Source organism: Misgurnus anguillicaudatus, unplaced genomic scaffold, assembly GCF_027580225.2.
Source record: "Misgurnus anguillicaudatus unplaced genomic scaffold, ASM2758022v2 HiC_scaffold_26, whole genome shotgun sequence".
Classification (NCBI taxonomy): Eukaryota; Metazoa; Chordata; class Actinopteri; order Cypriniformes; family Cobitidae; genus Misgurnus; species Misgurnus anguillicaudatus.
Window position 1 is genome coordinate 442,935 of NW_027395276.1, and position 18,210 is coordinate 461,144.

At 35.3% G+C, this 18,210-nt stretch overlaps 1 protein-coding gene across 1 annotated transcript in view; it reads right to left on the reverse strand.

Annotated features, from left to right (window-relative positions):
* Positions 1-2,872: 2,872 nt before the first annotated feature.
* Positions 2,873-18,210, reverse strand: part of LOC129443123 (cAMP-dependent protein kinase catalytic subunit beta) — a 35,003-nt gene continuing 19,665 nt past the window's right edge. Inside the window, exons 3-10 of the mRNA XM_073864366.1 lie at positions 17,332-17,460; positions 13,832-13,930; positions 12,953-13,035; positions 12,542-12,668; positions 7,999-8,094; positions 7,790-7,912; positions 4,467-4,631; positions 2,873-4,379 (exon numbers count right to left, since the gene is read on the reverse strand). Coding sequence (XP_073720467.1) covers positions 4,254-4,379; positions 4,467-4,631; positions 7,790-7,912; positions 7,999-8,094; positions 12,542-12,668; positions 12,953-13,035; positions 13,832-13,930; positions 17,332-17,460 — 948 coding nt within the window. The 3' untranslated portion in view covers positions 2,873-4,253. The remainder of the gene's footprint in view (positions 4,380-4,466; positions 4,632-7,789; positions 7,913-7,998; positions 8,095-12,541; positions 12,669-12,952; positions 13,036-13,831; positions 13,931-17,331; positions 17,461-18,210) is intronic.

The following is an 18,210-nucleotide window of genomic DNA, read 5'->3' on the forward strand; positions in this document are numbered from 1 at the left end:
TATCGGCAATAGCACGAGAAAGGCCGATACCGATTGTTTATTAATGAACTGCATAAAGAAATCCATTATATTTAAAAAAACGAGTTAATGTTGTTAATAAAATAAATGCTGAATAGCAAAAACCACCTTTGAAGGTTGTCATGCTGTCTTATTATATTTGTTTTAGCTTAATTTGTGCCTCTCTTATTATGTTGGTCAGTTGAATGTTAATTAGATCCAATTCATGTTCAGTAAAATAATTTGATGCAGAAATAAACTAGCTAATAGACCAACTGTATAGTATTGTATACAAGTGTTTAATATCGGTATCGGCATTGTATCTGCCAGAAGTTTTCTGTTTAAATCGGAATCGGCCCAAAAAAATCCTATCGGTGCATCCCTAGTTTTAAGTGTTGCAGAATAAAAAAAATTGGCATGGACTAAACGGTTACGGGGTTACCGGTGTTGTGTGAAAGTCTGTTCCCCCTGTGTTTCCCTTTAGTTTAGTCTTTTTATCGCGTTTTTATCACATTATATGTTTATTCTTTATATACATTGAAAGTTTTAATGGCTACTGAGATGTATATGTGTGCATTTATGTAATGTATCTTGACTGTTCTTGATTGTAAGTCAATTATTTTTACAGTATGAATCATATTATATGTATAATATATATTTATTATGTTTGGAAACATAACAGTTTTAAAACAAACAGTAGAGAAAAAAGAAAAGAAAATGACAGGCTATATGTTAAAAGACATAAAACTGTCAAATATGAAATATTTAATAAATTGTGTAATAGAATACATGATATTATTGCTTTTTAGTATAACCAATTGAAATCTTTGATCTTTCTAAATAAATTATAAATATAACGTGATGAAAACGTTATAAACATAGAGGGAACAGACTTAAATGAGGAACAAACACCAGCGCCGTCTTTGATTCATTAGTTCTGATACCAAATAAAGTCAACTGCATAAATAGTCCTCTATCCATTGCAAACATATTTTATTATAGGTCTTAAAAATGTCCATAACATAAAATCATTGTCAGCATACCATAGTTTGACTTGTGCTGCGCTGCACTGATTTCTAAAGACTGCGGCGATAGCGTTTTGCGCTCAAACAACGCTAAGAGAGAGCTTACGAATGGTCCAGACCAACCTTACGAAAGTGTGACTTACAGAAGATATACTTAGCGTACGAACGTTTTGGGAACCGTGCCATAGAGTTAAGAGAGAGGTTAAGGAATAGGTTAAGAACTACTTAGCGATAAGAACGTTTTGGGGAACCGGGCCCTGTTCATCAGCACACAAATAGTTGTCAAAGTTGCTTTGTGTCCTCAGGACCTCTGATTATATAATCACAGACATTAAAAAATACCTATGTGGGTCATTGAACGCTTTGGTTTGTTGCAGATATTTTTTTCATTCTTATTATATCATATTATTCATTCTTGCCCGGTCCAATATAGCCTACATAATAGGCTTGTTCGACTTCACGTGGCGCCGCCAGAACTTGCTTGCATCTTTGGTGGACAAGATCACTTCAACAAAAGGGCTTTTCACACTTGAAAAAGTAAACCACGGGTTATCAGTTTCATGCTTCACACTGTTCATACTTAACCAGGGGCTAAGAGACAACCCTGGGTATTCATACTTTGACGGTCACACCGTGTCAAACTGACTGAATTAAAACAGTTTAAATAACCATTGGTTTTGCGCTTTCTACGTCAGTGACAGAACAGGTTGCAACGTTAATCTTTCTTTGCTGTTTTAAGTATCCTGGGATTTACTGAAATTCAGGTGTTTTCAGTACACAGATGGTGATTTGAGGTACGTGCACTTCAGTTTCTGATTGGCTGTCTGTTGTTTAGCATTGAGTCATAACATTATAACCCCGCTTCATTTCACACTAAATGCGTGACCACACAAAAGCAAAGGTAACATAACCCTAGGGTAATTTCAGGAATAACCCCACTTCTTAATTACAAGCGTGAAATGCTCCTTAACCTACAGTTAAAAGCGAGGTTAAGAACAAAGATAACCCATGGTCAAGCGCAGTGTGAAAAGCCCTTAAATAAAGATCTAGTTTTAATCCATCAACAACAAACACCCGCAGGGTTCCCACACCTTAGTTAACTTCAAATTCAAGGACCTTTCAATTACTTTCCAGGTCCAATACCCTCAAATTCAAGGACTAAATGTGGGGACACATTTTAAGTGAAAGCAAAGTTACACCGTGTTACCTTTTAAGATACATTGTTACAGTTCCCTTTTGAGGGAAGTTGCGCTGCGTCACGGCGGTGATACTTTGGGGACGCCTCCAGGGGTAAGTGCGTCTGAATGTGTATATCAAATTCTACCAATATTGAGGCTTAATGACAAAGACAGGGTGACGCAGAAGCCAGAAAGTATATCGCTATCTAAAAGATTGCCAAAGATGGCGTTACAGGGACACAGGAAGTATGGCAAGGGAGACGCAGCATCTCGTTCCCTTCTCAGGGAACAACAGTTACATACGTAACCCGAGACGTTTTCATGTGTCAAACACAACTATGCAAAAAAGCATTTTGGTATGAATCAACATTCGCATACAGAAGATATAAGCATTTAAATCGAACAGTTCAGCACGTGTGCCTAAAAGGCTAGATATTTTATGATATTATCTTACACTACACTGGGAAAAATATGGATTTTTTTCCAGAAAACCTCTCGCATAAAATAGATTCAAGCACTTTCAATGACTTGTATCCATGTATGTATATTTTCAAAAACTTCCCAGAATTTCCCCCCCAGATTCACAAACTTTCAAGGACCCATGGAAACCCTGCACCCGATACAGGGCACGTGTATCAGAAATGCAAATGAAAAATTCAAATGAGCTACAAATTTTAAAAATAAAATTTATTAGCATCTCTCTACTATGTGTATAAATAAAAACATTTATAAGAAATAATGCATATACGCCTTAATGAGCTGAACAATAACTGGATTATATGTGATACAAAGAAACAGAGGCTTATTAAACTCTGTTTTTGTCTCATTTTAACATACTCGGTTTCTTAGTATATGTCGGAGTGAATGTACCTCAAAATTCAAACTTTGCAAACATTATCCATCATAACAACAAATTCAAAACAGCAATGACGGAAAATAAAAAAATTAAAGAGTTTTGGCAGTTTTACAATTTTCATTTAAGTGTGAACTTTGCAAAACAGCTTCAACATCAACAAAAAATGATAAACAAAAAGTGAATGAAAATACGGTACTGATAAGTGCCTCACTGCGATCATTCATCCAACAGCAATTCTGACCAAATGTACTCATTGTTTGTCTTGATTTAAACATCGGATTACAATAAACAGCACTGTTAGAAAGTTCTGACAGTAAGCCAAACCATTTTTTCCAACAAAACTGTGTGCATAATGAATAAAAAGTGGTAAAACAACAGATATTCGTATTGATAACATGAGCATTTGTCAGTATATGCACGAGGCTGGACCTTTACCGTAACATTATCATATAAACATGACTATAACACACTTGTAACATTCTGTGGGCTCTTTAATATTGTGTTTCCTAAGGCAAAGACCTCCTCTTCCTATGCCATCCACAACATGATGGTTTTTGGTCATGCTTTCAACACACGGGATGGTTGAAATTAAATTTAAAAACCAAACGGATATGTACAAGTAACGAATACTAGCAAAAAACCCAAAAGCGGCCTGAAAACGTTGTCAGTGTTTGGTCTGAGGTAAAAAAGAAAATAAAAACGACTGAAACGAACGCGCACAACACACAAAAATGCAGATGGCTACAAGGCAACACCTTCCCTTTAAATTGCAACACTGGTGTGATGCTACCAAGAAACAATGAGCTGCAGTTATACTGTGTTTTGATGTAACAGTGATAATTTGGCTTTTGTAAAGTCCATATTTTGAATGTAAAAACATTTTGAAAAAGGGGAATACATACTTTAAAAAATAAAGAGTGTGAATTAAAGTGATGTGCCAGTGTATGAGTGTTAGATGTCGTCATAGTGGATCATGAGAACCCTTGGTGATCTCTAAAGTCAAATGGAATGAAGGAAGTACACAAGAACTTTGAAGGGTAATGTGCTCTTTGCTCATCCCATGTCTTTAGAGTGCAAAGATACCCTTATATTTGATGTGTTGTGTGATACACACGCACACACATATACATATATCGATAAATAAATATACGTATATATGCATATGTTTAGCTCTGCCGTGTCCATAACTCTGAAAAACTAAAACTCTGAAAATTCTTTTGCACATTTTTCTGTAACAGACACGCGAATATCTTCCTCTTCATAGTCGTCAAAGTTGCTTGTGTCCCCAGGGCCTCGGCACTTTGGTATGAATGGCGCCTCCACCTGGTGGGTGACAGGAGATAATGATGAGATCCAGAATTGGCTTAAACTAATCAATTCTGTAACTACAGACAGACATCAGCGCTTTACCTTTCTCTCATAGATTGCTATCCAATCTGTTGTGGCGAACCATTTGTGGCTTTTGATATCATTGACGCCATTCCTGAGGTTCCCGTAGCGCTTGGTCAGGTCCACCTGGAGCAGATTCCTCAGCAGATCTTTCAGATCAGAGCTAAAGTGTGAGGGGAATCGTACCTGAAAGACATTAAATCAACATCTTGACTGATTCATTTGAACACGCACACATGAATATCCTAAAGGGGGTCGCACACCGGACGCGCAGCTCAGTGCCGTGTCGAGTCGAGTCTAGGACAACTCGGAGGTATCGTACACCAGATGTGCACTTTAAATAGCGCGAGCTTATTCAGATAGCGTCTACTTCAAAATGCAAAATATACGTTAGCAGCCAAGGTTAATAATTCATGATTTGGGACAAATATGATGTTATTTAATGTTAAACTATGTGAGTGGCTTTGTGTTTGATTTCTTTTAGAGCGGCGCTGCACGTCCGATGTGCGACCCCCTTAAGTGTTTACTCTTTCCCTGCCAGCGTTTAAAAAAAAAGAAGTTGCCAGCGCAAGCACTTTTTTTTCACAAAAGAAATGCCTTCAATTTTTTTTCTTTAAATATATAAACATACAATCAGGGGTGCAAACTCATCAGGGGTGAAAAAGGTGACAAGACACAAGCGCTCTTATATAAGCGGATACGCGGCTTGCACGCTCCTCTTAAACAGAAACAGGTATATAGCGCATATAGCACTGTTGTCAACGGCTTAAAATCACTTAACTTAAAACTGCGGTGCGTGAACAAATGTTAAGCTTTATGACCACGCGCACAGCAACGTGACGTGGGCGCGTAACCTCAAATGAGAACATACTACGAGTTAAGTATGTGCACTCAATCTGCAGACTGCTTAAACTTCGGCAGCAAATGAGGTGGCTATAAATTGTAAAACATAACCCGCCAAACTGGCTAATAATTTGACATCGTTACCACAATAGCTGGACATGATTTTCATAATTTCATTTACTGCTACCATGTCGCAGACCCCCCTCACCCCTCATTTTCAAAAACTCATCGGATCTAGACGAATCACAAGAATGACCTATTTTGTATCAAAAAACGGCGAATTTCGCCGAAAGGTGACAAGTTTGCACCCCTGTACAATATATTAGGGATGCTCCGATCGATCGGCCGCCGATCGTAATCAGCCGATAACGGCATTAAATGACGCAATTGGCACTCGGTAAATCTAGCCGATCTTTCTGTTTACTTTTATCATCATAGCGTTCCTGATGCGGCTGCAAAAGATACCATTTTACACAGTGCGAGCATTTTGTAACCCATTGCTCATGTGTGACGTGCAGATTTGGATTTCTCTCTCTGCCTTTACAGAGATATGCGTATTTTCTATGAGGACGCGCTCCGGTCCTCAGCGCGATGCGTCTTCACATCCCTATCAAACAGTGTATACAACACATATCTATCGCGGACAATTGCATCCTCATGCCGAAAGTTTATTACTTGCATTCGTTTTAAACTTCCATTTTCCTCTGTTAACAGCTGTTATTGTTTGCGGACACCCGCCGCACGCATACACAGCAGCCTGTCATCAGTGCACGTGAAGAGAACGATCTCTCTCACGTCTTAAAGCTACAGTATCCTAATTCATCTCTCAATAAAATTACTCTCTGCTCATCAGTGAAGAACTGTTGTACTTCATACGAATGCATGTATATTTAATTCATACAGTAAAGACTGTGAAGTGTTTTATTTTAATTACTTTTAACAGACATAAACCTTTTTAAAGGCATATTACATTTCTCTTTGAAAGAAGAAATATTTGTTGTGCTTATTTATTTGATTCTCTATTAAAACAATAATATACCTAATTTATAGTTAGTTTCATTTCTACAAACGGTGCAAACTCTGCTAGATTTTAGATAAAAGATTCCCATTCCACTGCCATTCTGTGATCGGCACTGATCGGCAGATCATGATCTTTGTGATCGGTAATCGGCCCCAAAAATGCTGATCGGAGAATCTCTACAATATATCAAATGAAAAAACAGACCCTCTGCTTTTAGACCAAAACCCGATCACCTCTCAAACATGGGTATGTTTCTTCAAAAATACCATATTTTAAGCAAAAAGCTGAGATAATTGCATTTTTGTAGGGGACTTTCATAAGAGATCACATTCAAAGCGATGATCCAAACATTCACAGAGTTTTTACTGTTTTTTACAGAAGCCAAGAGAGGTTGTGTACTATATTTATTTTTGCTTGCTTGTTTTCACGTGATCACAAATTAATTTCTCGTTATCTGGAGATAACAAAATGTACTCAATAGAATGTGTTGTTTTGTTTGTAGACAGCAAAAGCATATTTTGCTAAATTAGTATGGATGAACAAATGAGATTTTACTTGGATCAGGGATTTGCTGAAGCTGAAATAGATTTGTCAATAATTGACAATCTGAATTTAGGGACCGTGTCTCAAGCTACTCCATAATATATAAATTTCTACTTTAAACAGCATTTAAATGGAATGACTTAAAAAACCTAACTAACAATACTATTGAATATAGAAACCTGTACATTATTACTTTAGAGATTGTCCCTAAATTCACAAACGTCAACCATCGAACTTTTGTTTATTTATTAAAGGTGCAGTGTGTAAATTTTAGCGGCATCTAGTGGTGAGGTTGCAAATTGCAACCAATGGCTCAGTCCACTGCTCACCTCTTGCTTTTGAAACACATAGAGAAACTTCGCCACCAGAACAAAACATGTCATTGTTGGAGACAACTTAGTAAAAAAGTTTGTCTGTTAAGGGCTTCTGTAGAAACATGGCTGCACAAAATGGCGACTTCCATGTAAGGGGACCCTCAGTGCATGTAGATAAAAACGTCTCATTCTAAGGCAACAAACACGTAACGGTTCATTATGAAAGGTCTTTATACACCCCTGATAATATAGTTTTGTATATTATTTTGCATTTCTGTCAAAAGATCCTTCTAAAAATTACACACTGCACCTTTAAGTCTATCGGCAATTAGCTACACATGTGGTAATGACCTCAACTCATATGCATCAGCAGTCAATTTCAAAATAAACTAAATAGAAATGGACAGGAAATTACATTATGACATTTGAATTACCATGTCAGGATAATGAGAAAACAACTTTTGTTATATCGAGATCACGAGAAAACAAGCAAGCAAGAATAAAAAATATGGATGACCTCTATCGGCTTCCATAGTTTTTGGATCAGTGTATGCTTCAGTGTTTTATAAGTTGGGGACGATCACCACCTAGTGGATAATAGTGGAAATGCAACTTGCTCACACCTTTCCAGACACAATTTTCTCGTAGATCTGAATGGGTTGGTCTGCAAAAAACGGAGGATATCCAGCTGCCATTTCATATATGAGGACACCGAGGGCCCACCAATCCACTGCTTTGTTGTATCCCTGAATTAAAACAGAAAATTGGATTTGGATTATCTCAATTTTTTTATAAGTGACATTTGAACAGAAGTCAAGTCAATGGTTGTGACCTTGCTGAGGATGATTTCTGGTGCCAGATATTCTGGAGTTCCACATAATGTCCAGGTTCTTCCTTTTACTCTCTTTGCAAACCCAAAGTCTGTTACCTGTCAGAGGGGAAAAAGCAAATGTTGAGGCAAAAGATTTTTCTTAAAGAAGCTGTATGTAACATTGACCTCTAGTGGCTGAAGCTGGTATCACAGTCTTAATTGAAAATATTGGAGATGGTGGTTTATTCTTCATCTCTCTCAGGTTGCCTGCTAATCTGCTAAATTTTATGTTTGCAATCTTTTTGTTGATTGCAAATTACAAACCTGCTCGTGTGGATATTAATACCACAATCTGTGGCTCATTTAATAACTGGCAACCGAGCTGTTAGCTGTTAACACTATAGACCTTTTGCGAGTCGATGTCACAGTTACGTCCCGCGCATACGGACTACCGGCACATCCGGGAACTTGACTGTAAATTTCGTCACCGCCCCTTTTCGGGGGTTAAAAAAGCAGCGCCTCCATTGGCTTCCATTCAAAATAGCGGAACAAAGCAACGTTTTTACACAGCCGGCAGGCGTAAATAACTTATGAAATCACTCAGATTAAACATGTCGAGTATTTATCTGTCCATCCTGCCTGCCATAGAGCGCGAAAGATACATTAACACATTTAATTTGGTCAATATAAAAACATGTCCCTTTCATTCTCACAGCGTCAAATTTGTGTAACAACGCCATCCAGTGATTGCTGGAAATATCGCTAAGCCAGTTAGTTGTATGGCTGGACGGAAAAGTGCACTCATTACTCTAAAAATAAAGACATAATAAATAAATACGAAGTAACTTTCAAATACGAAGTAAAATCATTCACTTGCTTCCCTGTTGACTTGATGAGGTACGTGTTTAATGTCCGGGTAAGACACCTCTGGCCAATAGGGAGCGTTGTTACACAAATTTGATGCTGGGAGAAAGAAAGAAACATGTTTTTATATTGACCAAATTAAATGTGTTAATGTATCTTTCGCGCTCTATGGCCGGCAGGGTGGACAGATAATTACTCAACGTGTTTAATCTGAGTGATTTCATAAGTTATTTACGCCTGCCGGCTGTGTACGAAGGTTGCTTTGTTCCGCTATTTTGAATGGAAGTCAATGGAACGTCTAGTGCGATTTCCCCCAAAAGTGGGCGTGAACCTGTTCAGAGACATTCTATGACGTTGCGCCGGTTGTGCGTATGTGGTGGCAGAAAAACAGTGGAAATGAATGAGACACGAGTGAAACGAACAATATAACTCACTAGAAAATGTTTTGATGTGCTGTTGAGTGTCAGAATAGGAATGCCAAAATAGATGACCTTCATTTTTATAGTATACCGTCATCGAAGACACCATTTGAAGATAAACGTAGATGTTTATGGTTGCAATAAGCCCTCAACCGGACAGACTGGAGTGATGAAATCATCTAAAAATCTTTTAATAATTTGAATAGAAAATAATTAGAGAAGATATCCGGTGTTCTGTCGAAGTCTGTTCCCTCTATGTGTCTCTTATAGCGTTTTTTTATTACGTTACGTTTATAATTTATTTAGAAAGATTAAAGATTTGAATTAGTTCATAATATCAATAATATTACCATTTATTAAAGTTTTCGTATTTTTTTCATTTTCTATTACTTCTTTTTACCTTATATCTTAGCCTGTGTCTTCTTCCTGTTTGTTCTAAATTATGATGTTTACTAATAAATGAAGAGTTTGGTTCCAAAACGCAATAAATCCATTTTGACAAATTTTGGTAAAAACGTGTTTTCTATACCAAGAAAGTGACAAGATGAAAACAACTATTTTCTGTTACAAACTTTCACACAACATCTTTAGGTTATAAAAACATAAAAAATTCAAATCCATAAGTTGATTTTCAAAGATTTATTATAAAAACGGATTATTTTTTCCACAAAATGCAATAAATCCATGACAAGTTTTTATTCAAAATGCTATAAATCTATTGAATCAATAGCCTATATAAATGTGCATTCATCTTTGCCATGTTATATTCATTTAGTTGACTAGTTGTACACACTAATTAAAAATATAAACATTAATGTTATTAATCAAAACACTTACTTTGTCATATTAAGAACCCTGTCATTGCGGTTACTTGACGTCTTCGCTTAACGTCTTTCACAGCGATCGACTGTAAAATGTTTTTGGTCCTGCTCGATTTTCGTTGACTTTGAGTAAAATTATGTACAGTTTTTCATAAGATCCTCTGGGGTCAATGTGTTAGCATGAGAAGCTTGATGCTGTCGGGAGAACAAGCACCCGTCTCCCGAGTGCCTCTCAGGGAAATTGTTAGATGCTGATGGCTTACGTTTCTTTCCCATCACAGAAAACCATCACAGGTTTAGCGATGCAATTAAAGTATTATTTTGTTTTGTTTGTTGATCACGTAGTACAAAGTAGATGAGGAAAACCAGGACTCCGTGTACTACGCGCGTCCGCCATTGTTTGTTTACATTGCGTGAACGGTGGGCTGTAATATCAGAAATGGAGTTATTGCGTTCTGTAAAAAAGTGGGAGTGGCGTTTGTCGCATTTTGGGAAAAAAGGGAGAAAAGATGACAGAATAACACGGCGGATATTGGATTTTGCGTAAAATTAAGAATTTACTTTTAACTACTGACCTGATATAATACTGATTTTGGCAGTAACTCATTTTTTTCAAAAATGGCGTTTATTGCGTTTTGGAACCAAACTCTTCAAATATATAAACATAGCACACACGCACACAATGTAAAGTGTTAATAATATATAAACATGCCTATACAAATTAATTTGTATGTAAACATAATAGTTTTAGATCAAACACGTAGGCTAAAAATATAAGGAAGAAATTAAAAACAGGAAATGATGAAATATTTAATAAATGATATTATACAGAATACATGATAGAATTGCTCTTATAAGTACTTCAGCGATTCATACTGTAAAAATAATTGATTTACCAATAAAGAAGAATACATATACATTACATACATGCACACATATCAGTAGCCAAGCCATTTAAACTTTTAATTTATTTAAAAAATAAACATAAATTGGTGAAAACGTTATAAGAAACATTACTCTTATATAAATATAGGGGAAACACCGGATCCTTAAAAATCACAGTTTAATGCTAAAACACTTCACACGGCTATTGAGAAGCATTTACTTTCTGCCACCAGTTGGGGTTTCGCCCACGAAAAAACTCTCTGTTTGCAAACACGCAAAAGGTCTATTAGGCTAAATTGGCAGTGACAGAATCACACAGACCCCCCCCAAAAAAGACATTCTGACCAGGAAGTACAATTTCAAAAAGATAACACTGAATTGTAGCCAATGTTTCCAAGGCTGGATCACTTTTTTTTTTTTAGGTTTAATTATCAAATTTTTTGTTATATCTTTGTGTGATGTTCCGTAGATCGTGGCTTTAAAATGTTATGAGGAATGATTAAACAAATGTTTATGTTGCCTTTCATTTTACCTTAAAAAAATTATATAAATGCATTGTCAGTTTTGTCTTCGTTCATCACTTAAAAGATAGTTTTGGTCACTTTATCAGAAAGTTGTTTCTGTGTGCTGAAAGAAAATAAAAGTTACCCATTTGTACCTGGCCCCCTCCCAACCCATGCACACACACATAGATGATTCGACTATCGGTCGACTAGATTCGACAATTCTGATTCTAATGTGTAAATCCTTAGTCGAGGACACCCCTAATATGTTTATTTTTTTCCTGACAAACACAATTCAAGTTCTCTTAAAAAATGCCCTGGCTATTATAAGCTTTATTATGGTAGTAAATGCTGCTTCTGATTTGAAGCCCAAAAACTTAATCATTCACATAAGTAATCTACATGGCTCCGGAGGCTAGTTATTTTAGTATGTAAAGTTTTAAATATTGATATTTTTCTTACAAAATTGCATTAACTGCCCTCAGAAGGCCTTTATTAACACACAGTGTGGTTTACTTCTCCTACAGCAGTGGTTCTCAAACTGGGGTCCGGGGCCCCCAGGGGGGCCGCGAGATGGTGCCAGGGGGGCCCCAGTTTTATGACTTTTATAAAATACATTCATTTATCATGAATTCTTTGTAATTAAACCTAAAAAGAAATAAGGCTACTAACCAACAGCACTACTTTGTAACTGAATATGTTTTGTTTAATTAAAATGTTAAATTTTAGAACAGTTTTTGTCATAAATTTTCTTTGGGGGGGGGGCCGAAGGATTGCACCGTACACAAGGGGGGGGGGGCCGCACGCGGAAAAAGTTTGAGAACCACTGTTCTAAAGGATGGACTTCAAATCAGAAGCACCATTTGCTACCATTGTAAAGGTCGGAACAACCAGGATTTTTTTTAATACAACTTTGATTGTGTTTGTCTGAAAGAAGATAATCATTTGCATCTCGGATGGCTTGAGGGTGAGAAAATCATGGGTTAATCTTCATTTTTGGCTGAACTATCCCTTTAAGTGTTTTATCCGTTTTAGGATGTTCTCACTTGACACTGCTTTTCCCGCTGGTTACCTGTATGTAGCCATGCTGATCAATGAGCAGATTCTCAGGTTTCAGGTCTCTGTAAATGAGGTCTAGCGAATGAAGGTACTCAAAGGTCAGGACGATCTGAGCTGCATAAAACCGTGCATGTGGTTCACTGTGGATCAGAAAAAATTACATCGAAAACTTCAACACAAGAGTTTAGTAAACCAGAACAAAAATAAATAAATAAAATAAATAATAATAATAATAATAAGCCACATATCATAACGATATAGTGACAGCATACAGTATAGTACTACAAACTAAACTGAATAACTTAACTTTTACGTTATAGCTTCACTACAGGCACTTAAGTCATCATCAATTATATATACGATCCTATGTAGCAGTTTTGCATTATGCTTGACTCTGACAACAGATGAATGTTTTCATATTTACCTGAACCTTCCAATTCGTCTAAGATGTGAGAACATCTCCCCTCCTGGTACATACTCCATCACCATATACAAATTAGAATTGTCCTATAGGGGAAAAGGCAGAATTTAAGCGATAGTTCACCCAACCTGTATTAATTTCTTTGTTCTGCTGAACACAAAAGAAGATGTTTTGAGCAATGCTTTTAAACAGGAAACAGAAGCACCATTGACTTATTTTTTTTACTACTAAGTCAATGGTGCCTCTGTTTTACAAATATCTACCTCTTTGTTCAGCAGAACAAAGAAATGTATACAGGTTTATAGCAATATGAGGCAAAATTTTTTCGGTTAACTATCCCTTTAACAAAGCGAGACAGAAAGTACAGATTTTTCAGAGGCCGAAGCAGATGTACTTTGCATGGACATGAAGTAGTGAACCAGCTCAGAAGGTATTGCAAGGTATTATATTTTTGCTTTTCTAATCATTGCCCGATTATATGACTAGTTGCATTTTATTAGTTGAAACAGATGTTTGCCATGCTGTTGCTTATGTTACAAAGTTATTTAGAAAGTTTACATTTCTCAAAAAGTCTGTGTTCTACCAAAATAATGCATTTCCTTCTGGTCCACTACTATTCACATAAAAGTGATATTGGCCTGAAAGTCAGTAAAGGTAGACTAATTAAAAGTACCTATTTCCTAACTGTTTACCACCAAAAATTTAAAAAGAACTACATATCTGCTTATTCAAGATGAATTTATTTGTTTCTATGGAGATTTGTCTTGGACTAAAGGCTGACACATAAAAATACATACAACTGTTGGCCTAGCAGATATATACAGCATTAGTCCAATAATACAAAATGCTAATGAAAGGAGATCATGAGGGTTTTCAGGTTACCTTAAAAGCATATTCCAATCTGACGAGGAACGGGAAGGACACTGCTTGCAATATTCTCTTTTCATTTAATGTGTGCTCCACTTGTTTCAACTTTACCACCTAAATTTGAAAATAAGACAAAACTGTTAAGAAAACTTTTGGTTGTGTTAATGCCCGAGACACAAATTAATGTTGTTATCACAGAAATAAGCCCTTTGTATTACATTGAAGTGGCTTATTTAGCAATAACAACTGGCTGTCTGTACATGATCCCGCTTATTACATGGCTATTTACCTAATAAGTAAGGTAAGAAACATTAAATGAATGTTTGATTTGAAATATTTTAGACCTTCAGTGAGGAAAACCTGTTTATGTTCGGTTTTAAGATAAGACATAAAGACATTTAAGATAATTATTTGTAAATATAATGTCATGTTATTAAAAGACATTTTTATATTTAATTGTTAAATATAAATGTTAAACAGTACCCCAGGATGCACGATTATGACAAAAATCATAAGTGTCGATTAGTCACCTTGATATTAAAATTGTGATTATTATTGACGATTGGTACATTTAAAATTTGTGTTTTTAAGGTTTTATAACTTTCTAAACATTCAAAACGAAATAATATAAAAAAAAGAAAAAGGAATGCTTCTCTGGGTCAAAAAATATAAATAATGTATAAACAATCCAGGGTGCTCTTCAAAAATGGGCCTATAATATAATGGCATTAAGAAAAAAGAAAAATGAGGCACTCCTGATAAATGTATAAAAAGCCTTTAATGAAACAATGGCTACATGCCAAATAATATAATGTCAATAAAAAAATATTGGGTCAATGACGTGACGTTAATTATTTTGTGTCCGTATGGTTCAATTAAATGTAAAAGGGTTAAAATTTCTGAATAAATTTGCAGATTTCTTGCATACATTCTCTTTTTTTTTAGGACCAAGTTTAAAATTTCTGGTTTTCACTTGCCAAAGATTATTTAGAAAACAGGTGTTTTCAGCATATGTCAGGACAAATGAAGAGTTTGGTTCCAAAACGCAATAAATCAATTTTGACAAATTTCGGTAAAAACGTGTTTTCTATACCAAGAAAGTGACAAGATGAAAACCACTATTTTCTGTTACAAACTTTCACATAGCATCTTTAGGTTATAAAAACATAAAAAATTCAAATCCATAACTTGATTTTCAAAGATTTATTATAAAAACGAATTATTTTTTCCACAAAATGCAATAAATCCATGACAGTTTTTTATTTCAAAATGCTATAAATCTATTAAATCAATGTATAAATGTGCATTCATCTTTACCATTTTATATTTATGTAGTTGACTAGTGGTATACAATGATTAAAAAATAAACATTAATGGCATTAATCAAAACACTTACTTTGTTATATTAAGAACACATTGCTGCGGTTATACTTGACGTCGTTGCTTAGCATTTTTCACAGCGATCAGCTGTAAAATGTTTTGGTCCCGCTCGATTTTCGTTGACTTTAAGTAAAATAATGTAAAGTTTTCATAAGATCCTCTGGGGTCAATGTTTTAGCATGAGAAGCTTGATGCTGTCGGGAGAACAAGCAACCGAGTGCCTCTCGCGGAAATTATTAGATGTTGATGGCTTACGTTTCTTTCCCGTCACAGAAAACCATCACAGGTTTAGCAATGCTATTAAAGTATTATTTTGTTTTGTTTGTTGATCAAGAAGTACAAAGTAGATGAGGAAAACTAGGACTCCGTGTACTCAGTGCGCCGCCATTGTTTGTTTACATTGCGTGACTGGTGGGCTGTAATATCAGGAATGGATTTATTGCGTTCTGTAAAAAAGGAGGAGTGGCGTTTGTCGCATTTTGGGAAAAAAAGGGAGAAAAGATGACAGAATATCACGGCGGGTATTGGATTTTGCGTAAAATTAAGAATTTACTTTTAACTACTGACCTGATATAATACAGATTTTGGCAGTAACTCATTTTTTAAAAAAATGGCGTTTATCGCGTTTTGGAACCAAACTCTTCAAATATTACAAAAACGCATTAAAATTTACATTTAGAAATACTAATATGGATATATATATTTTGTGCATTGAAATAAACCTGATGCATGCTTTTAAATATATATACACATGTAAATTTGAATGCGGTTTTCTAATATTTGTCGTAATCATAATATAATAATATTTATTAATAATAATAATAATTATTATTATTATTATTATATATAATATATATATATAATAATTATGATTACGACAAATATTACAAAACCGCATTCAAATTTACATTTAAAAAAAATATTTTTTTGATGATTACGCTTACATGCCATGAAGGTGGATAAAATATTTAATATTTCTCATTCTTTGGCGCAATTAGCAGTTACACCATTTCACATTTTCAGGTCCATTCAGTCTTAACTTTAGGGCTGGGTATTGTTAGGAATTTCGCAATTCGATTCGATTCTTGAGGCTTCGATTCAATTCGGTTCGATTCAATTCGGTATTGATTTACTTGCTTCGATATCAATTCAATAAGAAAGAAAATACACAAGCAATTAAGTGCCTGAGTATATTTTTAAATAATGTGTATAGTATTACTAATGTTTGATCACGTTGATGGCGCAGGCTTGAAAGAAGTGCTGCTGTTTGCCATCTTTGATCTTTCTGTTTTGATAAAGCGAGTCTTGTACAACGCTCAACGCTCTCACTAGAGTGTTGCCCACAGCGCCACCACTGGCCTAGGAGCTGAATCGATTCATAGGATTTGATGAATCGATATTGAATTGAGAAACAAATAATTGCAATGCATTGATGAATCGATATTTTTACCCAGCCCTACTTAACCTAGATAAAAATGTTGCAAATGTAATTTTTTATTGCATCAAATTAACATAAATACACTTTGTGCATTGAAATAAACCTGATGCATGCTTTTAAAACAAGTTTTTTTTTTTTTTAAGATTTTTCCATTTTCATCTTGCCAAACCGGTTTTGTCACTGACCCAATTATGTAAGTTATGTTGTTATCCAAAACAAATGGCTAAAGGAAACGTCAACTCATCAATTTTAAAATCTCTGATTTAACCAATATATTTGGTGCCAGAACATAATTACTACGTAATTGAGACTTTTGCCGATTATACAATTGTTTCATCTGTAATTGTAATCCCTTATGAATATGGTCTTATGTGTTGTATTGTATAGGTGGAGGTGTTAATGTACTGTATAATACTATGTGAAGCGGCCTTGAGCCATGGAAAGGCACTATATAAATAAAACAACTTCTTCTTCTAATCCCGATTAGTTTTTCGATTAATTGTGCAGCCCTAACTGTCCCCGTCCAAATGATTTGCAGCATCCGGGTTACTGTGTGTTATTAGCTTTAGGCGGTTCTTATCTCAGAATAACATACCTTGGAACCTTGCGACTGGCCAATCAGAATCAAGCATTTTAGAATGCCATGTAATAAGTCTACATTAACGAGCGGTAACCTATGGCTTGCTACTAAACCCACCTTTTGTTTGTCCAGAATTTTCATAGCATAGAACTGATCTGCAGCCTTGTGTTTTACCAACATGACTCTGCCGAAGGATCCTGTGCCTAGCGTCTTCAGTCTGTCAAAGTCATCTAAGCCAGTTGTGCTCTGCAAGATAAGGCAAACTTATAAACAACTTCGCTAACATCAACTTAGGAAATGCAATTCAAATTACAATGCAAGGCATTGCCATATTGTCATAATACAACGAATAAGAACGTGGTCTTATCCAATCAGAAATTAAAGGCCAGGAGAATCCGTTTAATAAACTGTAAAATTATAACATTTCTGTAGTGGTATTAAGTAGATACACAAACTCATCATTGCACTGAAATTTCAAGTTTAAACGACTTGAATTAATTTCAACTTTCTTGAGCAGTTGGTATTAATTAATAAAAAATAATGAATGGGCTTAAGTTATTACAACTTTATTTTCATGATTTATAGCAACTATAGATTTCAAAAAAACAAAAAAAACATTAACTATATATACTGCCCTCCAAAGGCTAAGTGCAGTAACTACGCAAACACTGAAACTGAGAAAAATGTCCTTAAAGGATTAGTCCATTTTCTTAAAAGAAAAATCCAGATAATTTACTCACCACCATGTCATCCAAAATGTTGATGTCTTTCTTTGTTCAGTCCAGAAGAAATTATGTTTTTTGAAGAAAACATTGCAGAATTTTTCTAATTTTAATGGACTTTAATAGAACCCAACATTTAATACTTAACTCAACACTTAACAGTTTTTTTCAACGGAGTTTCAAAGGACTATAAACAATCCCAAACGAGGCACAAGGGTCTTATCTAGCGAAACGATTGTCATTTTTGACAATAAAAAAAAACAAATATACACTT